The sequence below is a fragment of the Nilaparvata lugens genome, chromosome X (genome assembly GCF_014356525.2).
Source record: "Nilaparvata lugens isolate BPH chromosome X, ASM1435652v1, whole genome shotgun sequence".
Taxonomy (NCBI): Eukaryota; Metazoa; Arthropoda; class Insecta; order Hemiptera; family Delphacidae; genus Nilaparvata; species Nilaparvata lugens.
Window position 1 is genome coordinate 83,360,694 of NC_052518.1, and position 14,570 is coordinate 83,375,263.

The following is a 14,570-nucleotide window of genomic DNA, read 5'->3' on the forward strand; positions in this document are numbered from 1 at the left end:
TCTTGCTTTGTTACCTACTGCCGAAGTTTTGGTTCAATCTTCTAGTGGAGAATTTATTAAAGCAACCGCGCTTTTAGATTCTTGTTCTGATTGTAATTTGATGTCAACTAGGTTGGCTGAAAAATTGTCACTTGTTACTCTGTATTCGGACACTTTGATTCATAGTGTAGGTGAGAATAAGACCAAATCATCTATCTCTCATTCTGTTTGCTTGTCTTCATCTGATCGTTCGTGGTTGGTTGAAGAAAATTGTATTGTAGTTGATAGCATATCATCTAATATTCCTAGTTTGAACATTGATCTTTCTAAAATTTCAATTCCTGTAACTCAAATTAGCGGATCCATTGTTTGATCAACCTAAACCTGTAGATTTGTTACTTGGTGCTGGCATATTCGCATCTGTACTTCAGCCTGGTAAATTGTATCTAGCTCAAAACGCTCCCATTCTTCAGAAAACCAGTCTAGGTTGGGTCATATTTGGTTCTTGTAAAACTATTCGTCCTATTGCAGCACCTCGTTTGTGCCTCCCTGCTTCGCCTGTGGCCGCTCCCCGTAGGGTCATGTCGAATTTTCTAACTTCAAATGATGTCTCTCATCAGTTAGAGAAATTTTGGAAGTTGGAAGGAATCTCTCCTCTGCTTCCTCCCTCACCTGAGGTTTTGAAACTTGAAAAGCATTACACAACCACTACCACGCGTCTTGAAGACGGATGGTTTATGGTCACTCTTCCCAAAAAGGATAGTTTCCACTCATTGGGTCATTCCCAATTTCAAGCATTGAACCGATTTCATTCATTAGAAAAACGGTTATCATCAAATATTGAATTAAAAAATCAATACACAGCTTTCATGGAAGAATATCAACAGTTGAATCACATGTCACCAGTGCCTCCAGCACCGGATAATGAAAAATGTTACTTCATTCCCCATCACCCGGTTTTTAAGCCTGATTCGACCACTACAAAATTACGTGTAGTATTTGACACTTCTGCTAAATCTACCACTGGAACATCGCTTAATGAAGTATTGTACGTTGGTCACACAGTTCAGCCTGAACTGTTCGATATTGTTCTGCGCTTTCGCACACATCAAATAGCCTTCATTGCGGACATTACTAAAATGTACCGTCAAATCTTAGTTCATCCCTCAGACCGTAACCTTCAGAGAATATTTTGGAGATCTGATGTTACTCTACCCATTCAAGAATTCACCATGAATACTGTAAGTTATGGCACTTTGCCAGCAGCTCTCTTAGCTACTCGTACGCTTCATCATTTGGCCGATCTTGATACGGCACCCAACTCTGCTGTAGCTAATGTTATAAAAAATCACTTTTACGTTGATGACCTTATTTCTGGTTCCTCTTCGGTTACAGAAGCTAAACACTTAGTTCAACAATTGATTAGTAGACCTACATTAGCTCAGGGTGGTTTTGAGCTTAGGAAATGGTTGTCTAACTCTCCTGAAGTTCTTGCTACTATTCCTTCTGATCTGCTGAATCAAACACTTCCAAACCGCTGTCTAATTTCAATGATAGTGTGGTCAAGGCACTAGGCCTCATTTGGAATTCCTCTCTAGACATCTTAACTATTTCCTCCAATGTTGCTGATGTATTACATAAAACATCTTTTACTAAGAGAGAGCTTCTCTCTTGTATTTCAAGCATATTTGATCCATTAGGTTTGATTTCTCCTGTTGTCATTTTACCCAAAGCACTTTTTCAAAAACTCTGGTTATTAAAGATTGATTGGGATCAGAAAATACAGCAAGATCTGTTGGAAACTTGGTTGAAAATTCTGCATGAATTGCCGAACATTGTTAACATATCACTTCCGCATTGTGTGTTATCAAAGGACTCTGATGCCTCACTTGGATTGCATGGCTTCGCCGATGCTAGTCTCACTGCTTATGGTGCCTGTATTTACGTCAGAAGCACCTCTCTCGGTAGCAGTCAAGCTCGGTTGTTCACTTCCAAGTCCTGCATTGCCTCTTTGAACCCAGTTCTCTCTGTTCCTAGATTAGAGCTACAGGCAGCTCTGCTACTTTCACGTCTTGTGAATAAGGTTTTAAAGGCTTCAAATCTTACTTTCTCTAATGTGTATTTGTGGACTGACTCAAAAAAAGTCTGTGACTGGTTAAGAGCCCCTCCTGATCGTTCAAATATTTTTGTAGCTGTATACATTTCTGAAATTCAGAATTCAACTTTTAACTTTCATTGGAATCATGTTCGTACTAGTAACAATCCTGCTGATTTGTTATCTCGAGGTTGTACACCCAATCAGCTGGCCGCTAGTAGTCTGTGGTGGAATGGTCCTTCATGGCTATCTATGCCGAATAGTTCTTGGGATTCTTTCTCTAGCAATGTTGCTATTTCTCAATCAGTTCAGGTATCAGCTACTACTTCTTCTCATAATGATGTTATCTCAGGCATAATTAATAGTTTCTCCACTTATCAAAAAATTGTTCATACAATTGTGTATGTTCTACGGTTCATTCATAATTGTAGGAAACAAAATTCAGTCGCTCCACGCTTTGGTCAATTAGCTGTCTCTGAAATATTAGAAGCTGAAAATTGTATTTTCAAATCCATTCAAGAAGAAGCTTTCTCTGCTGAACTTAAAGCATTGCATCAAAATCAGGAGCTATTGCCTAATAGCTCTATTAAAGCCTTGTCACCATTCATTCACTCCAATTCACTGTTCAGAGTTGGTGGACGTTTGCAGAATGCAAATGCTTCCTTTGACTATAAACATCAAATATTGTTGCCTAGCAATCACAAATTCACTCTGCATTGATTGTTGCTCATCATCGTCGTCTAAGTCATGCTGGTGTGCAGGCCACCATGGCCAGTGTAAGACAACGATTTTGGTTTCCCTCCACCCATCGCACCATCAAAAGTGTATTGTGGCATTGCATAATGTGTTTTCGCTTTTCTGCTCTTTGTTCTGAGCAAATCATGGGTAGTTTACCAGCGGCCCGCATTCAGGCTAATTTTCCCTTTTACAATTGTGGTTTGGATTACGCCAGTCCTATTTCCATTTGTGTAGGTAGCCCCAAATCTCATACTTTTTCTAAAGCATACTTGTCGCTTTTTGTGTGTATGGTAACTCGTGCCGTTCATATTGAAACTGTCTCGGAACTTACTTCCAAGGCATTTATTGCTGCTCTGATTCGGTTTTCTGCTTGTTGCGGCATTCCACATTCCATTTTTTCGGACAATGCCACAACTTTCGTTGGTGCCAACAATGAGCTATGTGAGCTCCACAAATTTTTGTCCTCTGATCATCTCAAATCAGATATTCATGACACTATGTCTGTACTCAACATCCAATGGCACTTTATTCCCCCTCGGGCTCCGCACTTCGGTGGACTCTGGGAGAATGCAGTAAAAAACTTCAAACGAATATTCCATGTAGTTACATTCAACAAGGTATTTAACTTTGAAGAAATCTGTACTGTTGCTGCTCAGGTCGAAGCCAAATTGAATTCGCGCCCTCTTGTCCCCTTGTCGGAAGATCCGCATGATCTTGCTTACTTGTCTCCAGGTCATTTTTTGATTGGACGTCCACTTATGTCATTACCCTTCTTACCGCCCAACACCAAACACATTGATCATCGTTCATGTTGGTATCAACTTGCTGTTTCTATCCAGGAGCTTTGGGATAGGTGGTCTCATGAATATTTAACCACTCTTCAGAAAAAAGGCAAATGGTTAAACAATTGTGAAAAATTGAAGGTCGGTACAGTTGTCATCTTGAAGGATCCTGGTTCCGCGCAGTCCACTTGGAAACTGGCGTGCATTACTGAAGTTCATCCTGGTAAGGACAACAAGGTTCGAGTTGTCACTGTTCTCACTCCCTCTGGCACTTTTAAGAGAGCTATTTCGAGTTTAGCACCTCTTCCCATTGATGAGGATTCTAGTTGATTCCCTTTTTCTCATAGTTCATTTCGTATTTTCAGGTTTCATTGTTTTTTCCCCTGGTTCTCACTTGGGGCCCAGTTTTCAATTTCCAATTGCTTTGCCAGATTTGACATATTTTTTTACCTTTTCTTATTGTGCCATACCCCCGTATGACACAAGGGGCCCAGTTTATGTAAAATCTGACAAAGCATTTATTGGAACAGGTCCACTTCAATACTCATTCCGTTACTATGTAGACGTCATTTTGTCTGTTTGCACTATCCGGTGATGTCACAGTCACGATTACATGTCACTGTCATACTCAAGATTGTTTTCTAATATTATTCGTCATATTATTCGTTGTTTCAATTTTGATATTTGTATTATTCAATTTTTTGGAATTTATTTCGTCTTTTAGGCATCTTACTTTCTTGATATTTGCTACTTTTTCATCAAACGTTTGCGAACGTTTGCCTACATGTCTGGCATTTCCGGCTTGTCCCTTTTGTTGCTAAGGCATTAGCTTGTTCTCTCATCTTTCGATCACTTCTCGTCGGTGAGTGCACATCGCTTATGCAGTTTACCTTTCTTCATCCAAATTCATTTGGTTTACTGAACGTTTTAAATGTGAATTATTCCTTCAAATTAATTCTTCAAATGTATTCATCAACTGTGATTCAATTATTTATCAATTTCTTTGTATATTTACGTTGATAAACTTTGTCAAAGTTCCATAGTATTGTGTTAGCGTCTATCGCCATTCTTCTAACAACATGGCTTCGCCATTTGAAACTCAAACTTTCAATTTCATCATCTCTACCGTTTGGAAATCAATCTAAAAATTCCACAACTTGGAATTCGAGTTATTTGTTTGGAATTCTACATGTTTCCTGTTCACATTCCCACTGGGGGAATTGCCTACTGTGTTGGACACTTCCATTCTCATCACGTGGCCATCATATCGGCACTTGCTGAACGTCCTGTTCCTTGGGGTACCGTGGATTCCTTGCCTATCTTCCTGGCTGCATCTCTTCCTCAAAAATTTAATTCAGGTTACGTAAATCGTTTTATTCAATTTTCATTTTTTACTCATGTATTGCATAATTGTTCATGAAAATACTAACAGTGTGTCGAAACTAGACCATGTTGTTCTCTATTTCCAATTCAAACATTTTAATGTGCATACATATTATTTTTGTAGTTATCATTCAGCTTTTACGGCAATTAATCATTTAATTGTCCGTACTTATTTGGCATTCAAGCCTATGTTCATGAATTCAATATGTTACAGCATATGTCTCATTGAGAGCACTGTCCTACGTTATTTCAAAGTTATAATATGTATTCATTGTATTTGATAGCTACCCTTAGTTCACAAGTGTATTTTCATATCTAAATTATTGCATTAATGTCGACCGAGACATTCTAATTTGATAGCTACCCTTGGCTCACAAGCTTATTTTCATATCTAAATTATTGTATTAATGTCGACCGAGACATTCAATTTTGTTGATAGCTACCCTTGGCTTGCAAGCGTATTCTCATATCTGAGTTGTTCTATTGATGTCTAACTTGACATTCAAATCATTGAAGGCCTATGTCGCCTGTATTAATGAATTCAACATTGACAATTATTTCATTGTATTTGTTAGCTACCCTTGGCTTGCAAGCGTATTCTCATAACTGAGTTGTTCTATTGATGTCTAACTTGACATTCAAATCATTGAAGGCCTATGTCGCCTGTATTAATGAATTCAACATTGACAATTATTTCATTGTATTTGTTAGCTACCCTTGGCTTGCAAGCGTATTCTCATATCTGAGTTGTTCTTTGATGTCTAACTTGACATGCAAATCATTGAAGGCCTATGTCGCCTGTATTAATGTATTCAACATTGACAATTATTTCATTGTATTTGATAGCTACCCTTGGCTTGCAAGCGTATTCTCATATCTGAGTTGTTCTATTGATGTCTAACTTGACATTCAAATCATTAAAGGCCTATGTTGCCTGTATTAATGTATTCAACATTGACAATTATTTCATTGTATTTGATAGCTACCCTTGGCTTGCAAGCGATATCTTAAGGCCACCAATGCCTATTTCAATGTGTATGACATTGATTTTGGAACTTACTTATGTTAATGACGACCAAGGCATTTTCATTTCTGAACTTACTTGTGTTAATGTCGACCAAGACATTCAATTACTCTAAGATTATTTGCATTAGTGTCAATTAAAACATTTAACCATTTCAATATAAAGAGCATTATCTACATCTCATTGTCATTTGTTATTATTCTTTTTAAAATCATTAAGTTTGAATTTTTCAACATTAACTTTATTATTGTATCATTTGAAAGTGTCTATTCTCAATTCAGGTATCATTGACAGTACCTTATCAATTGTTGTCAGTCTTCAATGGTCATTAGTGTCATTGACCTAAATTCATTCAAATTTTGTAATCGCTTATTTTCTAACGGTTTTATTCCATATTGTAATAAAATTCTTCTAAAGATTTTATTCGATTTAATCTACTTACACTTGTTTTTGTATGTGGCCATCTGCCTATTATTTTATTAATATTAAATCTCAACTTGTTTACTCATTTTGTCTTTTATTGGCATACTCACCACACTTCAAGCTATCAGTTTTTTATGCACAGAATTCAGAGATTTATTTGTAGGTATTAATTCTAATTATCATTCACAGTCCACTGCCCTGACTTTGGATTCTGTCACCATCCTCGGTAATTTAAAAATATTAATTCAAAATTCAATTTAATCAGTTCAGTAGCTGAGATGCTATGATGCATCACATGATTGTATTTCCTATCCCATAACATGTATAAGCCAATCCTTTTCTTTATTATAATATTATGGTGTTGCGGGTTTCTACACTAATAAAACACTTGAGGCGATTTATACTGATTAGATTTATTACTTATAACACAATAACACACTTAGGTAAACTAAAAACAACTATAAACTGATAACTACCTAATAAATTACACAGAATTATCACAAGCGTAATAATAACTGTATAAACAACTACAAAAGTCTACAAAAGTATATTATTACTTTATCACTGGTCTGTCACGATTAGAAGAAGCAAAGAATACAACTGTAGTCTGTCAACTGAACTGTCAACTGAGATGCACCATTAATAAAAGGCAAGCAGAACAATCTAGAAAGGTGGAGGATACATCCGGCCTACCACAGTAGAACTCTCTAGAAGGGTCTGGAAGTGTAGTGAAATGTCCAACCAATCGCAGTGCATCGAAACCGCCAGTGGGTTTGAGAACGCGCTTGCCATTAGTCGATGGTTCCCTGCGCCAAAACTGGAACATACTGGAATGATCTAGAGGCCCCCTGCCTCTTCCGTGTTGTTTACCAGAAGAATCTGGAAGCCCCTCGCCTCTGCCAGCTCTCTAAAGGCCTCATCCATAACACTGCCCCCTCCTTAAAACAGTTCTGTCCCAGAACAGTAAAGATCCATCCTGAAGGTGTGGCAAGCAGAAGCTGGTTTTGATGGATCTGCTGGTGTGGCTGCCCATGGATTGTGAACACAACTGGTGATGCTGATTAGAGTGTCCTTGAAGATACTTCCAATCATTGGTCTCACAATTTTCTGTCCAATCCATCATAGCCACAGCTGAGACTGGGGATACCAAGTTGCTCCACTCCCAGGAATTGGAGATGAGTCCACAGGTGCATTGAACTTTGCCACAAAGCCTGATATGTAGATTCTTCCTGGGGTTGGTCCTTCGTCACCAAATAGAACAGATGTTGATTCTGATAAAGTGCTTTTCCCACTGTTTGATTCTGGAGGTTCAGCTCATCCAATCTTCTAAACTTTCTCCCGAAGACCATAGCAATCCCTCGTGATGCTCCCACATTCCAAGCTATGCAATGGGCCAATGCATAACTCCTTGGCAGGGTGAACAGGTCCTGGCGACTGTCAGTGACATTCCCTTCTTTCTGTGACATCTCCAGATTGACCATGTCATTTTCAAAGTCAGGGCTGGCTAGTTGAAGAACCTGCACTTCTTGAGCTTCCCTTGCAGTATTGTATTCATGATAGGGTTCCAGTCAGTTGAAGTGGACAATTCGTGGAGTACCTCTTGGTTTCTTGATCCTGTAGACCACATCTTTGATCCTTGTGACCACTTCATAATGTCCATCCCAGGAAGTCTGCAACTTGAGAGAGTATCCACGACGTTGTTAAGAGTTGTACAACCAAACATTGTCACCAGCCTGATATCCTCCATGGTCTGCTTTGATGTCATAGCATTGCTTCATCATGTCACTGGCATCATGGGTGTTTGTGCAGACAGTCTCATGGATTTCATCCATCTGTTTCCAAAGCTTGGTTATGTAGTCTTTCCATGCCAGGTCCTCTCCAGGCTTGCATCCATACTCCAGGTCACAGGGTAGTCGCATATCTCGCCCAAAAACTATTTTTGCTGGTGCCATTCTCGTAGTCTTATTGATTGAACTTTGGTATGCCATCAGGGAGAAATGGAGATGTTGATCCCAGTCTCGTTAATGCCTGGATACAACCTTTGACAGACATTTTCGCGTGGTCCTGTTAATCCTCCCCACCATTCCATCAGATTGGGGATGCAGTGGTGTTGTCCTGGTCTTGTTGATGCCCAATACTTCACACATCCGAGAAAACACTGCAGATTCGAAGTTTCTCCCTTGGTCTGAATGTAACTCCAATGATACCAAAACGACTGAAGAACTCCTTTACCAATACATCAGCTACAGTAACTGCCTCCTGATTTGGCAAGGCAAAGTCTTCTACCTACTTGCTGAAGTAATCCATTGCAACCAGAATGTATTTGTTTCCATCATCAGTAATTGGAAACGGTCCAGCAATGTCAATGGCTATCGATTCAAATGGGGCTCCCACATTGTATTTCTGCATAAGGGCTTTCTTCTTGGGCATAGGGCCATTGGCAGATGCACTCATACTGTACAATTTCGGCACCAGTTCTTGACATCCTCTTTTGAATTTGGTCAGTAGAACCTCTCTCGTTCCTTTTCCAGGGTCTTGTGCACACCAAAATGCCCACCAGAGAGTCCATCATTTAGCTGTCTCAATACTTCTGGGATTCTCTTCCTTGGGACAATGATTTGTAATTGTCTCTGATCACCTGCAGCATTATCCATCACCCTCTTCAAGATTCCTTCATCTTCCACAATCGAATCCCATTGTGCCCAGATGGTCTTAACATGTGGTGTCAATGAAGCTACTTCTTGCCGGATGGGTCTTCCTTTGATAGAGCATTTCCAAGACCACAAATGCTTTAGATCATGATCTTCCTCGTGGTCCTTCATCATTTCATCTCCTCCCCAGTAATCTGTAGCTACAGTTGTCCTGTCCACAGCTGCTTCCTTTCCCTCCCGGTATGAGTAGTGCTTGCAGTCCTTGTCACAGGGTCTCCAGGAGAGAGCATCAGCATTTTGATGATGTTTTCCAGTTCGGTGAACAGATTTGAATAGCTGATAATTTTTCAGGATCCATGGACACTCCTTCATCAGATACCACATGTACCAGATAATTCACTTGTCTCTTAAACAGGTTGTACTTCTTTGAGTTCAGTTTCAAGTTTGCCTGTTTCAGTCTCTGAAATACTTCCTCAAGGTTTTTCATATTATTTTGGAAAGACTTGCCCAAGACAATGATGTCATCCAAGTAAAGAAAACATGTTCCCCATGATAGTCCCTTTAACATACTCTCCATAAGTCTCTCATAAGTGGCTGAGGCACTACACAACCCAAAAGGCATCACAGTGAACTGCCAAAGTTCTTCCCCAATTAAAAATGCAGTTTTCTCCTTTGCTTTGTCTTCAAGTCCAACTTGCCAGTATCCACTTTTTAAATTCAGAGTTGTAAAAAACTTGCAACCTTCCAATTTATCCAGTTTGACATCAATCCGAGGAAGAGGGTAGCTGTCCTTCTTGTTGATATCGTTCAGAAGACGGTAGTCCATGCAGAACCGAAGTGTGATGTGTAATCCATGCAGCACCACTGGTGATGTCCAAGGGCTATTTTATGGTTCAATAATTCCTACACTCTCCATCTCATGGAATACACTTCCTGTTTCTATCAGGTCTATCGAGAGCCGAGCGAGCTTCAACCTGACTTTAAAAAAACATATTTTGGAACAAATGACTGAAACTGTCCGGCCCTAGAACGATCACATGACAACCATCCCTCACCCATTCCGCCAATATAAACCTTTATACCATGTTATAGAACGAATTGTATATATATATATTATATAAACTCATGTTATTTCAATTATCCACTGCATACTGCTGTATATTACTGAAATTTGATAACCTGATCCACTTTCAGCCTACTTCATTTTATTAATCAATTATTTGATCTTATCTACCTATATAATTATTTTACTTTATCAATTTTCTGTTTTTTTTTCTCTTCAATATTCATATTGATTAAAACTTTTACAATATTTCCATTAATAAATAAATCCTTAGTTTAAATAACAAAATTAACGTTTTGGTAGAGAGTTAGTGGGGAGGATATTTTTAATATTCTTCCCAAAGAATGGACATTGATATGTCCAAAGCTCCGCCAATTTATGTAGATGCATAACAATATGATTATTATCTATAGTTATTATATTACAAATTGCTTTTTCATATCATATACAGTTCAATAGTTATTTTCTTAGTCTATATTATGTAAATTCATCTATAATTTTGCTGTATTGTAAGCTATTGTATATAAGTGTATAAGCCAGTATATATTGTAATCTACATAAATAAAGTACTCAATCAATCAATCAATCAATCTCCTTGATGATTTTCCTGGCTTCCTCTCGTTTAGCAAATGGAAGTCTTCTGGGGTTCTGGCGAATGGGTTTGGCATTTCCTGTATCTATTGTATGCTGGACAATGTTAGTTCTTCCTTTTGCTCCTTCTCCAATGTCAAAAATATCCTTGTTGGAGGTTACTAAATCCTTCACTTTTTCTGATCCTGCTCCAAGTCCCGACAAGGGACAAAGGTAATTTGAAGGTGGGTGTAGTTGGGGATCCTACTAAAATTGAAAATACTACTACTTTACTATGACTTTTAAAATTTGGAACGCCATCTTGGGCAAATGTAACTTTATTTTTTCAAATAGGACGGTGGTCATGTGATACATGATTTCAATACGGAATTTCAAGACAAAATGAATGGCGAAAGCCGCACATCAATATCTCGAACCGTTTTGAAGATATTCACATTATTAATCAATATCACTTATTTATTCCATTTCTGAATGTGAATATCTTCAAAATGGTTTGAGTTATTGATGTGCGGTTTTCGCCAATCATTTTGTCTTGAAATTTCGTATTGAAATCATGTATTGCATGACCACTGTCCTTTTTAAAAAAATAAAGTTACATTGAAAATGGTGAATCCAAGATGGCATTGCAGATTTTAAAAGTCATAATAAAGTAGTATTTTCAATTTGAGTAGGTTCCCCAATCATACACACCTTCAAATCACATTTTTCAATCACAGAGAAACCAAGCCGTTATTATACTTTTTTATTTCCTTTCTGCATTGAATAGTATTGATTAATAGTGTGAATATCTTCGAAACGGTTTGAGATATCGATATGCGGTTTTCGCCATTCCTTTTTTCTTGAAATTCCATATCGAAATCATCTATCGCATGACCACCTTCATATTTAAAAAAAGTTGCTTTCAAAATGGCGGATCCAAGATGGCGGACCAGAGTTTTGAAGTCATAGTAAAGTAGTATTTTCAATTTTAGTAGGATCCCAAATCACACCCACCGTCAAATTACTGTACGTTTGTGTATGAGTTATTAAGCCGTTCTTGGACTCTTCACCCACTCGGTATAGATAGAAGAAGAATGAGAAGATTGAAGATAAAACTGTTGAATACACTATATTTTATCTATGACGACTCTCAAGCAAAGCATAATAAACTGGAATCTTGAGGAATAAAAGCTCGATGAATTATAACTTAACGAACTTAAAATAGGCCTACAACCATCCTAGTTAAATTAGGAATCTATTTGCAACATTTCAAGTTCATCAGTTCTTAGTTCAGACGTGATGATGCGTCATTCGTGAATTTCCTATTACGGGTAGGTGTATAAATCAATTCATTCCTTTATTATATTAAGTTAGGTACATATTATATTATATTATAGATAATATTATTATAGATTAGATGATAATATTCATATCATGCAGGGGCGGTCTGGCCAGGTCGGCTGGTCGGGGATCCCCGAGGGCCCCGAGGCCATGGCCTGAAAAATTCAAGGCCTGCTTTTGCAAATTCAATTGTACTTTAAATGTTTTTCGTAGTAACAATAATCCAGGCAATGAATGCTCAAATAAAGGTATAGAAGGGAAAGTTTAGAACACAATTTTCAACTCCACAGCTCTTCTAAGGATAGTAGGAGGATTGACATATCAAAAGTCCTCACCCCTACCCACTGTGCTAAAAGAGGTGGGGGTGGTTTGAAAGTACAATTTTTTCATTTTTCGCATATATCACGGAAACTATGCATTTTATGATCATTTGTATTCTGTGCAAAATTATTGAAGTTCACAAAATTACCAACAAGAATGTGCTAAATACGAGATTGTAGAGCATAAAATAATCTTTCATTTCAAGTATAATTCGACTATTTCACACATTCCCATACGACTGTTGCAGCAGTTTTAGTTTTGAGTGTCTTTGTTTGGTAAGAGGTTTAGAAACACCCCCTGTGTTTAGTTCCGGAGACGTTCCAATAGGTACTCAATATGAATGTTCATACTGAAGCACACTGCCAATTTATGATGACAGAATACTGTGATATTCAAGAGAAGTCACTTGTTGCAAATCTTGAGATTTGATACTCAAAACTAAAACTTCTGCAATAGTCGTACGGGAATGCTTGAAATAGTCGAATTATACATGAAATGGAAGATAATTTAATTCTCTACAATTTCGTAATTGGTAAATTCTTGTTTCATCAATAGTTGAAAAGTTATAAGACTTGAAAGAGTGAAAAAATGGAAGAAAAACTGGTTTTTCGAAAATGCATCACTTTGGAACATAAATATCTCGAAAAGTATCAGATTTATCGAAAACCTTTACCGAAAAAAACTTGTAGGAAATTTATTAAGCTTCATTTTTTTGTAGTTGATTATGTCAATAGAACACATTGTTTCCAAGATATAAGCATGTAAGTAATAAGTGGAAAATGCAATTTTCAAACCACCCTCATCCCTTCAGCACATGATGTAGGGGTTGGGATTTTTCATATGCTCACCTTCAAACTAGTGTCAACAAAGCTGCAAAGTCGAAAATTGTGTTCCAATCATTCCCTCCAAATTTCAGTGTCAACTGATCTATTGTTGCTGAACAGAAAATTTCACTCTCAACACTAAAACTGCTGCAACAGTCGTAGGGAAATGCGTAAAATAGTCATACATCAAATTTAAGATAATTCGATGCTCTATCATCTTATAATCAGAACTAATTATTTTCATCAATCGTTCAAAAATTATAAGGCCGAAAATATGAAAACATTTGAGACAGAAGTGTTTTTTCAAAAAATTTCTCACCTTCAAGAGCGGATATCTCAGAAACTATGAGAGATATGGAAAAATGTAAAGGACAAAACTTGTTTGTAATTTTTTAAACTTCAATTTTGCAAATACAAATGTCCATTAGATGCATAGTTTCAGAGATATATGCGAAAAACGAAAAATGTAGTTTCAAACCACCCCCACCCCTTTAGCACAGGGGGTAGGGGTGAGGACTTTTGATTTTCAATCCTCTTACTATCTTTCAAAGAGCTGTGGAGTTGAAAATGTTGTTCCAAACTTTTCCCTCTATAATCTTTCGTTGACTGGACTACAAGGTAACAAAAATATATTAAATTCTGAGCACCCAAAGTAATGGTGCGTGCATAAACCATGAAAAGTGTACCAGACTCTCATTACCAAACAATACATTATCTGTAATGCAGATTCTGCATAATCATATTTCCAACTTATGAATTGTGCCTTGGTTAGTATTGAAGAACGATTTCTTCCGAACCAAGATATTTTGAAAGGCTGTTCCTGGCTTACACCGAAAAAGTTTAAAGAAATGAAAACACTTGACAGTTTTCCTGCAGACGTACTTTGCGCTATTTGCGCTATCCCTAAACTGTCCAAAGTAGAAATAAGTTAAAAGTTAGGTTTTTGAAGGGAGCTTACACCAAGGATAAAGATGACATTCCAAAAGAAGAGCTAGAAGAATCAGATCCTACATCAGACTCTGAGTCATAGGAAGCTTCTCCCGACGAAGTTTAAAATTGTGACGATAGCAAAACTGCGAGCAGTGCATGTTAACTTGTACCGGTATGTGGCCTACAAATTTGGCCCGGGTCCCCCGGCACAGAATAGGTACAGAATGGAAACTGTCAATAAAACGCCTATCTAACCAATGCTTTTTACATGGCGCAAATACTAGACACGTCACGTGACCTTGGGAAGTTCCAATCCTGGTCTTCTGATTGGCTCGTGGCAGTGAACGAGATCAATTGATCCGGATCATTAAAGTGATCCGAACCTACCATCAATACTATTACAATACGGCGCTTCCTAACAAGATGGCGGATTTTCGCGACAGGTT

General features: G+C 37.8%; 1 protein-coding gene across 1 annotated transcript; it reads right to left on the reverse strand.

Annotated features, from left to right (window-relative positions):
• Window positions 1-7,521: 7,521 nt before the first annotated feature.
• LOC111045219 (ADP-ribose glycohydrolase OARD1-like) lies at window positions 7,522-7,905 on the reverse strand. The gene has a single exon (XM_022330569.1). The coding sequence runs from the start codon at window positions 7,903-7,905 to the stop codon at window positions 7,522-7,524; it is 384 nt and encodes a 127-aa protein (XP_022186261.1).
• Window positions 7,906-14,570: the final 6,665 nt, after the last annotated feature.

Coding starts and splice junctions, on each gene's coding strand:
- LOC111045219 (XM_022330569.1), bottom strand. CDS start 7,905: ATGGTCAATCTGGAGATGTCACAGAAAGAAGGGAATGTCACTGACAGT.